Source organism: Pteropus alecto, unplaced genomic scaffold (assembly GCF_000325575.1).
Source record: "Pteropus alecto unplaced genomic scaffold, ASM32557v1 scaffold50, whole genome shotgun sequence".
In the NCBI taxonomy this organism is placed as follows: domain Eukaryota; kingdom Metazoa; phylum Chordata; class Mammalia; order Chiroptera; family Pteropodidae; genus Pteropus; species Pteropus alecto.
This window is the reverse complement of record NW_006431918.1, coordinates 17,808,401-17,826,812: the sequence shown is the minus strand read 5'-3', so window position 1 is coordinate 17,826,812 and position 18,412 is coordinate 17,808,401. Positions and strand designations below refer to the sequence as shown.

General features: G+C 37.7%; 1 protein-coding gene across 1 annotated transcript in view; it reads left to right on the top strand.

Annotated features, from left to right (window-relative positions):
• The window catches only part of PALLD (palladin, cytoskeletal associated protein), a 342,018-nt gene that overhangs the window by 158,807 nt on the left and 164,799 nt on the right, over positions 1-18,412 (top strand). Inside the window, exons 8-9 of the mRNA XM_006906328.3 lie at positions 9,752-9,876; positions 11,974-12,316. Of these exons, the coding sequence (XP_006906390.1) occupies positions 9,752-9,876; positions 11,974-12,316 (468 nt within the window). The remainder of the gene's footprint in view (positions 1-9,751; positions 9,877-11,973; positions 12,317-18,412) is intronic.

Below are 18,412 nucleotides of genomic sequence, written 5' to 3'. Positions count from 1 at the left end.
CCCCGCCTTCTCCCCTTTTCCCCTCCCCCTCCCTCTCTTTCTTTCTACATTTCTCTTCCTCATTTTTTAATCCTTTTTCTCTTTACTTTCCTTCCCTTTCTTATTAATGGGTAAGATGTTTTAAAGCTCTAGAAATAAAATTGAAATTCATTAGTACCTAGATACAGCCCCATTCGGGATTAGACAGTTAAGGAGCTAGCATATTCCTTCCCAGTGCATTTGTGCAACTGAAACAGGTTTTTCCTGTCACTACCATATTGCATCTGTCTAATAAGTTTTACAGTCCCTTCCCTGTCTAGACAGAAGTCAGCTTGCATCACAATTTTTTTCAGACTGTTTTATGAATTAATAGCTAGTCAGCTTACTTAAGACCAACATTCATTTGTCATGTTACCTGCTCAGGCCTTCTTCTTTGACATTATGACTTTTCACTGATTGGATCCTTCAAAGACTAGTCTAGGGGGTTGGGCAACAGGCACAGAAGACTTCATTGGACAGCTGTTAATACTCAGGCCCTTACTCAGCTGTCTGAAAACAGCCACAAACTATATTGAGTTACTTTTATAGCATTGCCTAAATGGCATGCAAAATTGAAAATACAAAAAGGTATCTTGCTGCTTTGGGAATTATACATATAAAAGTATGGTGCCTCCTACTTTCAGTATGAATCTCTGCTACCCAGTGCCACCCATCAACCTAGACCTCCTGTGGTCGAGTCCATCCTTTGATTCTATGATTCCAAGTGGGAAGCAAATTATACTTTGTTAAATCTACTGAGGTGCTGAGTTGCAGGAGGACAGTGGTGAGGATGTTCATTGAGATCCCAGTAGATTGTACATAGTTAAAAACTCAATGCAGGTCTGGGTTAAGATTGCGGGTTAAACAAAAATGGGCTACATAAAACCTGTGATTCTCAAACTGTGACAAGGTGCCTTGAGGAGTTACACCAATCTGACAGAGGTGCTGTAATGTCTGAAATTTCGGCCGTGAACACGTAATACTCGACATCTGATAGACAAAACTACTAGTTCAGAGTTTCATCATCAGATCACTTCACACTCTTTTCTATGACATGATATATTTGTGAACTCAGTTTTCAATGAATGTGTGATAAAAAGCAATTACCACATGAAAATCAGTGTGGAAAATGAAATGAAGCTGGGTGTGTCCAGTCTGATTCCAGGAAGGGCTATGCAGAGCCCAACGGATGCATGCATCCATTAGTAATATTTGTGATTATTTGGGAATAAAATAATAATACTTTTAAGTTAAATGTACTTTTTTCAGACAGTAACTAACTTGCTAAGACCTAAATACTTAAGTTCTTTGGAAATAACTACTTAACAAATGAAGCTGTTAAGTATATCTTTTGCTTTGGAGCACCATAAAAATTACTGAGATGCTTAGCATTCCATGAACCAAGAAAGTTTGGTTTAATCTCTGGGGAGAGAAGGGAAAGGCCCACTTGAGTGTGCACCAAAAAGGAACTGAAGGACCCTTAGAATTCTAAATGCTGAATACTCCTACTGCCAGCCATCTTCCTGCACACCCTTCTAGGATGATGGCATGTGAACTTTCCTCTCTTGGCAGAGACTGAAGTCTTTTCCCAGCAATCTGAACTCTTCCCGCCCCCACCACCAAAAAAAAAAAAAGCTGTACGTAATAGTATGGAAGTTTCTCCAACAAAGAGGCCATCTAGATCAACTAATGGGAAGGCTATAAGTGACACGCTGTCTCTCACATTCAGAGCTTCTAATCAACTCGCACCCATCTCAGTCTAGAAGAGATGAAAGACATCCGAAGAAACCTCTGTTATAGATAATGTAAAAGAAAACAAGCAACTCTCCGAAAAGCAACTTGGAAAAAACAGAGAAGAGAAGATAATGCGAAAACAAAGCAACACTCTCTTCAGAGAGACAGGAAAATCAGTGCATCCAAGAAGTAAAAATCAAAAGCTATAGGAAGGGAGGAGGAGGGGAGTAACATTTGGAATGCAAAAACTTCTTGGAATGAGAAAGTTGGTAGCAGAAATGGAAGTTGAGGAAATGTCCCACAGAATAAGCCAGAAAGATCAAGAGAAGCAATAGAAGAGAAAAGATAAGAAAATTAGAGACACTAGAGGACCTGCCAGGTAGACTACATGTGCATAATTAGGACTCCAGGAGGAGAGAACAAAGAAGTTTTTTTTTATCAATCACATAATTTTTCCCACATTCCCCAAACTGAAGGATTTCAGTTTCCAGATTGAAGGGACTCACTGAGTGCAGGTGAAAATAAATCCACAGCAGTGTGCATTGTTGTGAAATTCAGAAGATCTAGGACAAGGAGATAATTCTGCCAGACTCCAGGGAGAAATATCCAGTCATGTACAAACAAGATCAGAATGACTCAGGACTTCTCAGCAGTCATACTAAGCACAAGGAGACAATGAAGCAAAGCCTTCAACATTCTCGAGTAAAATTATCTCCAAATAAGAAATCTATACCCAGTCAGCCCTTCAATTCAGTATGAAGATGTAGCCAGGATTTTTCAGATTGCAAGGTCTGAGAGATTCTCCCCCACAACCTTTTATGTAGGATGTGCTCCACCACAGCAAAAAAATTCATCCAGAAAGAGCAAGATGTGGCGTACGACGTACCAGAAGCAGGAGATCAAATACAAATGAGAGGCAAAGGGAACCTCCAGGAAGGTAACAGCTCTGTGTCAGGAATAGGGAACAAGTCCAATTGTAGCAGTGTAACTCAAGAGACAGATACATGGAGGCTTTCATCACTAAGAGCTCATGCCACTGCTCCATCTTTTTCCCTCATGACAGAATGGGTGGGTAGTAAGCCTTACCCAATTTCTTACCTCTACGTGGCCTGTCTTGCTTTCTCCTCTACGTACTGCTTCCAGATCAACTAAGAACACTCATTTCCCGCCCCCAGTGGAAGTGTTCTCATTGGTGCTGACATCTGAAAGTCAGCCATGTTGAACTTAAAAACAAAGTTTGGAGACACCAACCCTACCAACTGTTGCCACTGGCTGTCCAGCTCTGCCAGGTTTTCCTCTGAGCTGAGACTTATGTTTCCCAGGACTCACTCATGATCTTGCTCACTGGTTACCTCTGTGGGGGCTTCTGTAAACTCTCAGGGAAGTTGAAGTCACTTTATGCACCCCGGTAGTTACTGGGAGCTTTTTCCTAACAGAGACAAGTTTGCCTTTTCTTTACACAACAAGATTTGGGCTTGTTGCTCAATTTTTTAAAAACTAAAGAACACAGTTTTGAAGGATACATATGTGGTAAATACATAAGGAAAATCAAAGGAATGGTTATCTCAGAAGGAGGAGGAAGAAGATTCGATTAGGCATACAGGGCATTTCTAAAGTATCAGTAGGATTTTACTTCTTAGACTTAATGGTCTAAGAAGTACACAGGGCTTCATTTCATGGTTATTCCTTAAACTGTACATTTTAAATATACTCTATATATGATAATAGCTCATAATTTTTAAAAATCTTTTATGAAAATTTATACAAGTCTTATATTTAATCTCATCTTGCTGATTGTAGCCAAGAGTTCTTTGTTACCAGTTGCATTAGCCAAACCATGTGATTTAGAAGGTAAAAGCTGGATTTCTTTTTAGTTAGACTGGACATGCCTCCCCCACCCCCCAGAAAAAACTGTGAAGGAAGGCATTTATGAAAATATCCCTTTATTACCCAATATTGTTGTTTTTGCTACCTCATTTTTAAATAAGTTACTGCAAATAAAATAGTTTTATTTGTATTTAACCAAGTGTTTAGTCAAAGAACAATGAAATTCAGGGTTAACTTCTTGGCGATATCGATATGATTAAATATTTTTTAGGTAATTATAAAAAAACAGTTTATCACCATCAAAAATAGTTTCCAATTTAGTAACTTATTATATGCTCACAAATAAAAATCTTTCACTTAGGAAAATTGAATTAAAATGGATCATAATATCATTAATAATTAAAATTTTTTCCATTCACACCAGAGACAGTTTTTTGGTACAAATAAATAAACCTCTGACTCCTTTTGACATAAACAGTCATTTCCTGGTTTCCATTCCTCACCAAAATGTATTTTACAGATGTGTTAAAGGTCTTTGTTTAAGTAAGATGCTCCCAGATGAAAATTCAATATTACAACCTGGCTCATCTCATTTCCTCATGGCTTTCTTCATATTCGTAATGTCAGAACCATATAAGCTATGATGCTCCTTTCTCTCAACGAAATCTGAGCCTTTTGTCATTTTTGGAAGACATTTTCCAAAAGGAGAAAAACTGAGCAACCATTAGCGCATTGGACTAAAATTTTATCTGGTAAAAAAATCACTGAGACATAGCAATGTGTAAAGATTACAAGAAGAACATCCCAGTGCTTTTTAATTTTTTCTTATTTTGTCTGTAAGTTTGTAACCTTCTCTAGGTGTTCATACTTGTATATTCCATATATTATGCAATAAAAGTATTCCTGAAAATTCATATGAAATGAATTTTGATCAGTCACATTTGAAACATACAAGGAAGCTTGTAGGAAAATCAGTCTTATTGAGAATTCCTTTAGAAAATAGTCTTTTTGTAAAGCAGATGTTTACTTTTTTTCCAATTTAAATTTCATCTATACATTTATTCAAAAATGTCTATGAGGACCTTTCTGTCTGAAAGATGCTGAGAGTACAGCCATGAACAAAACAAACGCTTTGTGCTCTCACAGTCGTTCTACTCTGGTCAAGGAACCAGGAACTATGACACAAGAAATTATTTCATTACAGTTGTGATAGATGTCTCCAAGGGAAGTTTGCCATCCTAAAAATCACATAGGTGGTAGATCTGACCAGGTCTAACCAAAATGGATTCTCTGAGAAAGTAATGGTTAGGTGGAAATGTGAGGCTGAGTAGGAGAGGCTAAGTCCTTTGGGACAAGGGCTTAGAGACTTGAAGGAATGTGGCTTCTCCAGAAGCCACCCAAGAGCTCTTGAGTCCAGAGCTCAGCACGAAAGAAGGTGAGAGGCACAAAAGGAATGGGCCTGGTCATTTAGGACTTTATGGTCACATTAAGGGCTTTTAATTTATCCTCAAGTCATGGATGAGTGGGCGGGGGGTGGGTGTGGAGTGATAAAATTTCATTTTCAAAAGGGCCCTCTGGATTAGAAGGGGCACCTATGTATACGAGCTCAGTTTTTTCTTAAAATGACATAACTAAAAAAAAATTGTAGATGACTTAAGAAGGAATTCTAAAAATTATCAAGATCATCACTCCAAAACCCCTGTATATCATTTCTGCTAAATAAGATTTTCTTCTGTTTTTAAGTATAGGTTTCAAGACACAGAATTCTGTCTGTGTTTACAGTTAAAGCCTTCTCAGGCATTGAATGGGCAGTAGGCATTTTTCTAAGTGTCTCCAGAAACTCAGCCTTTGGGGGTGTAAATAGACCAAGGCTGAGAGAGAACCTCTCCTGAGGGTACCAGGCCCTGGGAAGATGGTGCAGAGCTGGAGGCAGTGGCTGCCTGGGCAGGAGGCACAGAGGTGCTGCTGAGAGCTGAGAAAAAGGCTCCCAGCAGCCTCTGCTAAGAGGAAACAAAGATGACGGACCTCTGCACCTCTGCACCTCTGCCTGAAACCCACCTTTCAGAGGGCAGATAGTATGTGAGGTACCCCCGCCAAAAATCTCATATGATTGGGCTGTTCATTTCTTCTAATATCTGTATGTCCACTTTCCAATGTTCTTTTGATGTCTTATGTCTTATACCAATATGTCTTGTGTCTTAAAGGGTGCATAGCCATCTCCTTGTACAGGTGAATTTCTAGTGAATTATTTGGATAGTATGAGTAGTTAAAATTTTCAGGTTCAGGAAACTTCCTGCTTCCCATCTTAAAGCTTTTATTACCTCATTTTACATTGGATTTCTTGTGTCCTGACTAGGAAAAAAATAATGAACTGTATAGAAAAAGAGCATGCTGTGGGAGGCAGGATGCCTACTTTGGCATTTTTAACTTTGAGGGTAATTAGCTAAGACCTTGAGAGAATAACTTTGGACCTCACCTGAAGAAATGAGGGATCTGGGCTAGTTGATTTCTAAAATCGCTTACAATGCTAATCTAAGTTTTATTCACCCTTCTCTGGTTAAGTAAACTTCTTAACTCATTCTGTAAACCCTATGAACTCAATTTAAAAATTCCCAATTTCTTGTACCTTTCCAGATACATCTCACTTTCCAAAATGATTAATCTTATGTAAAGCTCCAATGCGAATTATTTCAAGTTTTTGTCTTTCATTGGAAAGCCAAGTACTGTGTACAATCAAGAAACAGATTATCTCATGCTCTCTCTGTTACTCTCTTGTTTTCCTTCTATTCAGTGACCTTTTAATCAAATGATGTGTATTTTAAATGTATTAGTAGCTGTCAAACCTTTACCTGAAGATGCTTTTCTTTTTTTAAAATTTATTGAGGTTACATTGGTTAATAACATTATATGGATTTTAGGTGTACAACAATATCATTTGATGTCTCCATACTCTGTTGCATGTTTACCATGCAATAGATTCCTTCTGGTACCATAGATTTGACCCCCTTTACCCAACGCTCCCTCTTCCCCTCTGCTAACCACCAATCCATTGTCTGTACCTATGAGTTTGTTTTTCGTTATTTTGTTATTTTTTTGTTTTATGTTCCACATATGAGGGAAATCATACAGTTTTTGTCCTTTTCTGTCTGATTTATTTCACCTAGCCTAATACCCTCAAAATCAATCTGTGTTGCCACAAATGGCAATATGTCATCTTTTTTTATATGGTTGATCAGTATTCCATTGTGTATATGTACCACGTCTGCTTTATCCATTTATCCGTCAGTGTATACTTAGAATGTTTCCATGTTTGGCTATTGTAAATAATGCTGCGATGAACATGGGAGTGCAGAAATCTTTACAAATTAGTGTTTTCATATATTTTGAAAAACTCTTTTCATAATATGCCAAATACCTCTACTCAGGATTCATTGATATTTATTGAGCCAGGGATGATGCTAGGTCCTATAGGGCATGTTTTTAAACTGCTGATCATGACCTGTAAAAGTGGATAGTACTCAATTTAAAAATTCCCAATTTCTTGTACCTTTCCAGATACATCTCACTTTCCAAAATGATTAATCTTATGTAAAGCTCCAATGCGAATTATTTCAAGTTTTTGTCTTTCATTGGAAAGCCAAGTACTGTGTACAATCAAGAAACAGATTATCTCATGCTCTCTCTGTTACTCTCTTGTTTTCCTTCTATTCAGTGACCTTTTAATCAAATGATGTGTATTTTAAATGTATTAGTAGCTGTCAAACCTTTACCTGAAGATGCTTTTCTTTTTTTAAAATTTATTGAGGTTACATTGGTTAATAACATTATATGGATTTCAGGTGTACAACAATATCATTTGATGTCTCCATACTCTGTTGCATGTTTACCATGCAATAGATTCCTTCTGGTACCATAGATTTGACCCCCTTTACCCAACTCTCCCTCTTCCCCTCTGCTAACCACCAATCCATTGTCTGTACCTATGAGTTTGTTTTTCGTTATTTTGTTATTTTTTTGTTTTATGTTCCACATATGAGGGAAATCATACAGTTTTTGTCCTTTTCTGTCTGATTTATTTCACCTAGCCTAATACCCTCAAAATCAATCTGTGTTGCCACAAATGGCAATATGTCATCTTTTTTTATATGGTTGATCAGTATTCCATTGTGTATATGTACCACGTCTGCTTTATCCATTTATCCGTCAGTGTATACTTAGAATGTTTCCATGTTTGGCTATTGTAAATAATGCTGCGATGAACATGGGAGTGCAGAAATCTTTACAAATTAGTGTTTTCATATATTTTGAAAAACCCTTTTCATAATATGCCAAATACCTCTACTAAGGATTCATTGATATTTATTGAGCCAGAGATGATGCTAGGTCCTATAGGGCATGTTTTTAAACTGCTGATCATGACCTGTAAAAGTGGATAGTAACCACCATTATTTTAAAATAAAGTAGAATATAAAATAGTAGAGTACATGTCACATGATAAGTTTATCGTTTTGCAGATTTTCTCTGGGGACTCTGGTTTCCCCTCACATCTTAAAGATGTGCACATGTGGTGAATTGGCGTATCTACACTGTCCCAGTCTGAGTGTGTGTGTGTGTGTGAGTGACCTTGCCGTGGAAGAGTGTCCTGCCGGGGGAGAGGAGGTTCCCAACTGGTGCCCCAGCTGTTAGGAGAGGCTCTGGTTACCTGAACTGGAATAAGCGAGTTGGAAAGTAATAATCTTACTTGTTTTTATTTATCTTAAATGTATGTATAGTTCACATTTATTTCAGTGTTTAATATTAGAAGTGTTTTGGATCTTTATTTAGAATCTTGGTGATGTTTTTGTGACCAGAAATATGCCTATAGGAACTTAACTCTTATTCATATCAGCCTGCAGTAAAATAGGTTTCACTATATATTGTTTTGCCTAAAATCACAGTTTCCAAGAACCTACAATGAAGACTTACTGTATATCACTTTTCTTAACATTTACCAACATAATCATCTTTATTTTACTGGTACAATATAAAGTTATTCAATTTAAAAAAGTTATTACACTCCAGATCTACCTTCTTTTTAATGGTAACAGCTAGTATTTACTGGCTACAAAGCATTTACTGTGTGCCAGGCAGTATCATAAGCACCATGTATATTTTATCATAAGAACAAGTGGTTGTTAGGAGTGTGGAGTCTGGAGTCTGACTTGGTTCGTATTCTGATTTTACCCCTTATTAGCTATGTGATGTTGGGCAAATCAATTAGGCCTATTGTGCTTCAGTTTCCTATCTATAAAATCAGCTAATAATAATAAACATGACTCATAATGTTGACATGAAAATTATAGCTAAATTAATCCATGTTCAGTGCTAGTAGCAGTACCTTATGCCTAATAAGGCACAATAGCTGTTAGCTATTGCCATGGTCGTCATCATCCCTCACAATAACTCTACAATGGTTAATTTTATGATCATGACTAATATAAACTGTATAAGGTAGGTTCTGTTATCACCTCCATTTTACAGATTAGAACATTGGAGTTAGGGGAGGTCGACCAAAGTCAAAAAGGCAAGACGTGGCAGGACCCGTATGCAAGCCCTGACAGCCATTTCCAGAGTCTGGGCTTTCCATGCTATATAACTCTGCCATTCTGTTTAACAGTAGCTTCCAGAATAATTGTCTGCAGGTAAAACAATTGCATGTTATTTTCTTCTTTCCCATTGTCAGCAATTCACAGAAGCTTGATTTCCCCCACCAATTGCTTTTCAGTCGAAGCAAAGAGGCAGGTACTCTAGTAGAACTTCCACATAGAAACAACTAGGCAGGAGCAGCTGGCATCTCCTGAGCATCTTCCACATGCCAAGTGCAGAGGTGCACACTTTGCAAACATCATGTTTCATCTTCACGGATATCCTATTAGGTATATATTATCCCACTTTATAGATGAGGAAACCAAAGCAAATCTTGTTCAAAATCACAAAGAATGGGTCTGACTCCAAAGCTTTTGCCGCTACGCTAAACTGCTACGTTAAATGAATAGAGATTCTATTGTGAACACTTTCAGAAAGCAGTTCTTTTATCATCATTACCTAATTTGCTTGTTTAGAAAGGCAGAGGGTCTGACTTCTTCAGTGACTTCATGATTTCACTCTGATGAGGAATACTGTTCTCTTCCCTTCCAGAGGAGATCTGTACCCTAGTTATCGCTGAGACTTTCCCTGAAGATGCAGGGGTCTTTACGTGCTCAGCAAGAAACGATTATGGATCAGTAACCAGCACTGCCCAGCTGGTTGTCACCTCAGGTATGTGAGGAGAAAAGTATGATTAGGTTCTGTCCCCCAGCACTTAGTTTGGTTTTACAAAGAACTACCCTGGGCTGGGGGAGGGGATGCTCAGCCACTAGGAATGCTTGCTGCCACTCCAGGAGTTAGGAACAGTCAATTTTTCATCTGGAAACAAAAGGCTTTGGGGGAGGGGGAGGGGAGGTGGAGATGAAAAAAAAACAAAGATCATGATAATAAAGAAATGGAACTCACGTGGGGCAGTTTTTTTAAATCATGCGGTCTCAGTCTTGGAAACAGTGGCGCTGGTTTCCTGACATCCTCGTGCCAACCCAGAACCATGGTCACATCAGAAGGCCAATGGGCGGTGCTGTCACTATTTTCAGCAGTGCCAACACAGGAGACCTGGAAATACTTGTACAGATAAATCGGTGTTTAATCCACAATTGAAACTTCTGAAAAACAAATAAAAGATAAACCAAATGTAATTCTGAGAAGCTGTAAAGATCTTAGAAATCAGATCTCACTGATAGTGAAATATAACTCTGATAAGAAAAACTAAAGCAATATGCTATATGATTAAAACCAATATTGAAAAATATCTGGCTATTTTTTAAACTCAAAAATTATCACTAGTAAAGATAACATAAAACAGCCTTTTTTCTTTATTTTTAACTTTAGGTAGCTATTTTCTGCTATTACTAATTGGCATTATCTTAGTTTATTTTTATTGCCTTATCTCTCTTCATTTTACAGCAATTAAAAATATCTCTTTGACCAAGCCTGGCACAAAGTGCACAGACTAGGGAATCAGTATGTGGGTTGTTGGCTGGATGAGATAGACTTGGAGAGAACAATGGAATCGCGCTTTGATTTCTTTGGAAGAGTAGGGACTTGGTGCTAGGTGGCAGCAGAGGCACAACGAAGACTGGGTTAGGGACTTTAGAGTGGGAATTGTTACTGTTTCTTCATCTTAATTAAAAGACATGTAAGGATTACTTGAATGGGGAGACAGTCTATGTGAATGAGTACTTTAAATGTGAAAAGTCAGAGTTGGGCCCGGTTAGTACTTGGATGGGAGACCACCTAAGAAGACCAGGCATAAAAAAATAAAAATAAGGGATTGTAAGCTGACAAGGTCCTTGCAATCCATGAGGTCAACCAAGGGTTGCTTCACCTAAAAAAAATAAAAAATAAAAAAAATAAATGTGAAAAGGAACCTCCTGTGTCATGACCGGAGCTCCAGAGCTGGGAGGAGCATAGTATTTTTGTTCTGAGTTGGCTTGGAGGTTGTCCCATCAAATGGCCATGGCAGTAGAGCACTGCTCCAACAGCATGGCCAAAACTTGGGACTCTCAAAGTCTCTGTGGCAAAAATTGGCATGCAATATTTCCCATGTTTATCTGGGGTAAATCTGTAGGCTAAATGTAGACATCAAATGTTTTTAGTTTATCTTAACAAACATTTTTAAGTACATTCCAAGAGCTCTGCTGCGCTCTGGCAAGGTGAGGAATCCAAGACAAGATCTTATCTCAAGATGCTTTCAGTTTATTGAGAGTAACAAGTGAAAAATTTCTTTTGTGCTGAGTTACAGCTGTGGCCGTCATCTGAATTGGAAAAAAAAATGATCTTAAGACATTTCCCTTAGACTAAAAGGTTTACTTAACTTTAAATAAAATGCGTATTCATTGCTTACCACATAAAACCTTTAGAGCTTGAGTTAATGTAAATAAAGCTCAGATAGGCAGTTCAATTGGATCTGTGGGCTGAAATGTGAGAGGACAAAGCGTTATAAGTTGATACTGTTTGTGTTTTTTTTTTTTTTTTAACTAAGTTCTGTTTTTACCTCTTGTTTGAAATTTTTCATGAATTAGTAGCTGTTTTCTTTCTTTTATGGGCCCATTCAGGAAATGAAACAGGTAGCAGTCACTCAAAACAAGCTTAGAAGAACCAAGCCCTCCAGCTGGCTTTGCTTCTGCATCAGATGAGAGCAGCAGAGCTACCTCTTCTGTGACAACTTAACAGGGCCCAGGGGGAATTCTCAGATGATCTATGACATTGTGAAAATAACTGTTGACTTAGTAGCGTCTTATTATTTCTTCTTCTCCCCTTCTTTAGCCAACACTGAAAACTGTAACTATGATTCCATGGGAGAATCCAACAGTGATCACTGCCAGCACTTCCCACCTCCCCCTCCAATCTTGGAGACAAGTCCCTTTGAGTTGGCTTCAAAGAAACCAGCTGAGATCCAGCAGGTGAACAGCCCAGAGTTAGGACTTGGCATGGCAGCCCTTCAAATGCAATTCAATTCTGCTGAGAAGGAAACTAACGGAGTCCATCCCAACCATGGAATAAACGGACTGATCAACGGCAAAGCTAACGGCAATAAATCTCTTCCAACATCAGCTGTCCTGCTTTCACCCACGAAGGAGCCACCACCTCTGCTTGCCAAACCAAAACTGTGAGTATTTCTGCATGGTTTTATAATATTTTCCGTACCCCTGTTAAATCGCCTCTCTGGTCAATGAAAACTTTTTGCGTGGACTCAGCTATGTGGCACATTGCCCCTTTTACAGGCAAATTGTCCATAGCTAATGTGACTTTATTACCAAGTGGGGTCGTTCAAAAATATAAAAGTTACCAAAAATAAAACCAGTAAATGAGAAGCTTGGTTAAATCTGCCCTTTGCTTAGAGCTATAAGTGGATTCAGCTGTGAAAATATCTGTGCTTTGTGTGGCCTTCCAATGTATAGCAAGGATGTAGCCACTCCCTAGAGGTGATGGGGAAGGGGACCCACTTTGAGCAATCTATCAAAAGTATTTCCAAATGTTTTAAATTTAAGAATCAGTAAGGAAATCTGATATAGATAAGACTAAAAGCTGAGGATGGAAATTCATTGTACAGAACCTGGGGAGGGGAATGAAACCAGAGATAACCATGCTCGTCAGGAAGAAGAGCGCCCTTCACAACATGACCTCCTTGGCTTGGGAATTCCATGGAACTGCATATTTCCGTGCATACCAGCTTCATAGTTGATTTCTATTATTTTCTTAGGTTGATAAAACTTGCCTGAGCTGTTTCCATTGGCACCACACAGCAGAGAGTTGTTATGAATGGAGACATGACAGTGTCAGAGAGAGGCAGAAATCAATGAACTCAAAAGGTTCTATCATAGCATAACAGACCTTGAATTACTGCCCTGATAGAGGTCAGTGGAAATGTCAGTCACATAAAATGTATACGTACTGTACTGGGTCACGTTTCCTTGAAAATGAATATGTCGAAATCTAGGAAAGCCCCTTAGATTTTCCCATGATGTCTGATGTTTTCAGTTTGTGGCAGGAAAGATGACTTTAGGATAGGAGTTATTATTTGTTTATCTGGTACTGAACAGTCTTCTCTCTCCTCTCTGTCATCAGCTCATTTGTTAAAACTGTTAGAATGTATAAGATATTCATTAGACTATTTTATGTATTCGTACATCACTTTATTGTTTACTAAGTGATTTCATGAACATCATTTGACTCATCCAATAAATCAGCCCAGTGAGCACCTCAAGTTAACAAATGGGCAGACAATTTTCTAAAAATGAACTGGACAGTCTTGTGTTGCAGTTTCAAAAACCTGTCTGTTACTGCTCTGCACTTAATTCTGTATGCTGTCCAGGCTCGTTTTTCAGGCAGTAGGGCTACTTGATTTGTATACAGGAATATGGAAGATGCCACGTGAACATTTAATACCCATGTTTCTTGGGTATTATTGAGACAATGAACAGGTAAAATGAGATCAAAAGTTGCAGCTTTAAAAGAGATTTACACTCTTGTAACTCCAGCCCATAAAATCAATTGCCACTGCTGACCCCTTTTATCTGCATATTGTGAATATGTGTTTTCTGTGCTTTTAATGAAACAAGGGACCCTCTCTCCTGGGAGAGAAAGAGCAAATGCATTTAATGCCTAGGACTTGACTGTGCTCCTGATTAAGTGATGTGTATCCACCATAATGGCTGTCATAAATCAGAATAAATCACAGGAGAGCAAACACGAGGAACTGCTAACAGGCATGTCAGCCCTTCTTATCTCGGAAGTTTCAACAGCTCTTTGGCTTTTAGCTCTACTTTATGGTGATGTTAGTGTGTATGATGGTGGGGCCATGTCTGCAAATGGCAGACAAAACAGTTTTGTGGTTTTTAAGAGGGTAAGTAGCTTAAGCACAAGTTTGAGGAGTGATGTCATGATTTGTTTATTAGTTAGATTTTCAATTTAAAATAAGATACAGGAAAAATGGACCCGAGTGTTTAAGATCCTTATAAAAGTGTTACTCTTCCCTTCATAAAGAAATTTAGAGAAAGGCAGAGCATGTAATCACAAAACCTGGTAGCTGAGAAATAACATTTACTTGTATCAGGTTCTATTATGGTTTTCTTTTTTCAAATCTTTAAGTATTTAAGTATATCCTTAGAGCATCACTTAATGATGTTCATATTGTATAATTACTGCCATTTACTAGATAGAAAATCATATGCAATGACACTTTAAAGTATATATTAATTTTTTAATTTTCTTATAAATTGTAGTACTTTATTAGATTTTATTTTAATTAGAAAGTAAATGCATGCTTGATATGACAATTTAAATAGTACAGAAGTAATTAAAGAAAAAGTTAATTCTGCTTCCCTCTTCTAAAGCACCTTCTTGAGGTAACCGACATTATTGGTTTGGTCTGAGGTCTTCCACTCCTTTATCTATTATCAGTCTTTTCTGAAAGGTTTGCTCATTATTATTAAATTTGTATATTCTGATGAAGGAATGTTGTTGCATGAAATCTGCAAATAATTTAGAATTGCATCTAATTATCTATGATTAATGAATGACTACAGGTGACTGACAAGTAAAATTCTTTCACACGTCTTTATTTCTTTTCATACATTGTAGAAAAAGTGAGTTTTGTCTCAATGTTGAAAGTGAAAAACTATGGACCACTCTAATATTTTCTCATCACCTGTGATTTCATTCTTCATAAAAGGAGAGGTTTATATTTTGGGGCTTTATGGCATTTCATTCATCTCAATTATTTGTAATTAAACAAATAGGAAAAAATTAGGAGGGGGCAAATATTAGGATTTAAAACATTTACTCTCAATAAATTATCTTGAAAAGGGTCTTTGATTTATCAGATTCCTGGGGAAAAAAAAAAAAAAAGATCATTTTCAGGAAGAAATCTCTGCATTTTTTCTCTCAAGCAGCTCCAATACTGATTATGGGAAGAAAAAAAACAAAGACTAAAATGAAAAGATAGAAATGTCATGACTTCTTTTCTTTAACAAGGTCCAGCCCCGATCCTCTATTAGCTAACAGAAATCCTCACCAACAGCCTTGCAGACCTCCCGCTGCATCTGTCCTACCTGTCTGGAGGGCGAGGTCCAGGCTCAGTGTCATGGAGGCATCCACTCAGTGTCTTTGTCTCAGACAGTGTCCCTCAAGTATAAGATAGAAACAGGCTATTCGATTAGTGCCAGATGCCATGCACACCGGATTTGCGGAATGCCTTAACACTTTCTGTGGGACCCAAGTGCACTTAGACACTACACAGGGAAACATTCAGAAATGAGAGTTATGTATGTGACCCGGGGTCTGACACTTAGAATCTTCTATCGCAGTACAAAGAAAGCAACGTTGTGCCTGTGTCATATTTCTTATCACTGAAAAAGAGTAAGGAAAGGATAGACATAAACCTAACGTATGATATATTTGTTATGTTATTTTTCTTATCTGAAGTGCACTAAATAAGTCCGATTGCCTCCCACTCTGCAAATGATGCCTGAAGGTTCGAAAATATATATAGGGCTTAGTGCGTTAATAGGAAACAAAATCACTGCTTCTCTTAATTCCTGCCCAAACACAGTCCTTCAAAGGCATGATTTGCATGGAATCCCCAGGAATCAACCCTGGAGGGAAACTTAGGCCCAATTTAGTAGGTGATTTGCACAGCATATGGAAAAACACCATCATGTTTCTCCACTGAGCTTATCTCTTAAATTAGAACAGACAAGATATAAATAACAATATTCCGTATTCAAACCTCATTTCCTTTTTTAAAAAATATTCTTCCCCTGTTTCGTGGGAGGGATTTAGAATATAAACCATGGAAGAAGCAAAGTGAGAATTCAAAAGAAGTAACTGAAGCATTAAGCAATAAGCAAGTCCTTGCACTCCAAAACAGGTCGGCAGATAAAGTTATGCATATTTGTCACTCTAGTGCCAGTAATATACACGTTACCATAAAAGTCTATGCCCTTTGACTGGGAGAATGATAATGAAATGTTCTAAAAATTTTTACATACTTAATCAGCAGCTAAACTAGATATGAATCCAACTCTCTTTGCTCATATTCTTACTACTTTCTCTTTCTCCAGCCTCTAAAGAAAAAAGCAGAATCATTAATACCTGTAATATCTGTAAAGCCTAAAATGATTTCAGGCTGAATTAGCCTTCTCGAAATAATTGCATTACTACCTTTGCTTCTGTGTCTCTGCCTCCTTTCTCTCACTCCTACCCTTAGACACTCATTCATTCCTGTAATTCTTATCTCAAGGGAGGGGAATGTCCTGTAAACTCGCTCATACTTAGATAATGGGGATTCTGTGTGTCACCTCAGTCCAGTTCTGGACTGACAAAGTGAAGCTACATTTTCATAATAGTAAACAACAATTAGTAAACTAATAGTAAACAAACTGTGTTTGAGGGATGAAAAAGAAAGAAATAGCATCCTGTATCATTCTCTTTATCAGTGACTTAACTATGCCAGGCTTGCTGTATTTGGAAGTTCTTAATGGTTTCCTCCACACTCCTAGACACAAATTTAAGCACAAATTGTTCCCTTGCCTGGAATGTTCTGCTCCCTGGAATGTTCTGCTACTAATGGCTGCCTCCTCCTTGCTTTCAATTCCCAGCTTAATGTCACCAGCTTCCCTGACCACACAATCTAAAGCAGCCACCCAGACATTCTGCAATAAATCATCCTCTTTAATTACCGCATAGCATGTAATTATTTCTTATAGTTTCTTATTTACTTGCTTGTTGGTCATGTATTGTTTTTCCCCACAAAAATACAAGCATTTTGACCTTGACTTTTTTTTACTGTTCTTTCACTGGGACCTAGGTCAGGGCCTGACAAATAGTAAATGCTCAAAAACGGTTTTGAATGAATGAAGCAAGAGCAGAGAGAAAGAGCAAGATCGCCCGCGTTAGAGCAGCCCCGTTAGTTCTGTTTAACTTTATACCTCAATGAACTATAGGGCTCCTGTCTTCAAACCCCACCAATCCTAGAGTTTTCTTACTTTACAGTACTTTAAAAACTGACATTTATCTTATAAACGAAATAAATGTGAAAGAATTAAATAAGAATCCCATGGGATAGAATTACAGTAGAAAAGTTTGTCCAACTAAGTTACTTAATTTTGGAACTCTTTCAACCTTTCCTCATTTCTCCTGTGTTCTCATTTGATTAACATCTTACTTTAGAACATTATGGAGAAATGAGACATTTGGAAGGTCCAGGAGGACATTTTCACCCTCTAGTACATACTTGCAATGTCAGTTGGCCACAGTACAATCAAACTGCTCTTTCAAGGTGAGTGTACTTGACATGTTAACACCGCCATCAGATGCCAGACATTTGATGAAGGGCTGAGAGCTTCTGTGCTACTCCCTTCCTGTCTTGTTTATGTTGGACTGCTGCTTGAACTCCAGTGTGTGCCTTGGTCAGCGTAACTTAGAAAGTTGAACATTTTCCCATTCTTTAAACTCTACTAGTTAAGGCTCAAGATCTCATTGTATTACCATTTGACGTTAGAATACAGATGGTTTCCTGGGTTCTTTTCTGCTATAGACCTTACTTGGTAGATTTAAACACATATATACACACACACACATGCAAGCAAAAAGATGATAAGCAAAACAATTTGGGTTAAAATAAGTAACAGAGTTCAAAGACATGTAGTAATCATCAAAGGGTTGCGAAGAGGTCTTTAAATGTACATAAATGTATTTTAAATTCTCATACACACTTTTCATTCCCTCACTATGAATTGAGCATCTGCAAAATAGTGGGTAATGCTGGGTGCTGAGGACACAAAGATGAAAAAGAAAAAAGCATTATCTTTGAATAATTTATAATCCAGTGATCGCTAAGATCATATTGCAAGAACATACACACACAGTTCTACACATCTTTTAACATTACCCAAATGTTGTCAAAGAAATACCAATTCCTAAATTAGATTCAATGCAATTCAACTGCTTTCTCTTCTCAATTTAATGTTTGGAACATAAGCCTTTCTGCTTTTGATTCAGAAAACTTAGGCACCAGCTTTCATTTCTGCTTAAATGATCTTTGTTATATGCTGAGTCTAGTCAAATAACAAAGCAATTTAGTAGCAGTGAAAGTACAAACTTTGAAACCAGAGGGGGCTTCAAAATAATATTAGAGGAGAAAAATAGGGCAGAAAGTAGCTTTTTATATTTGGTAATAGAAAATCAATCAATCTCTCTCTCT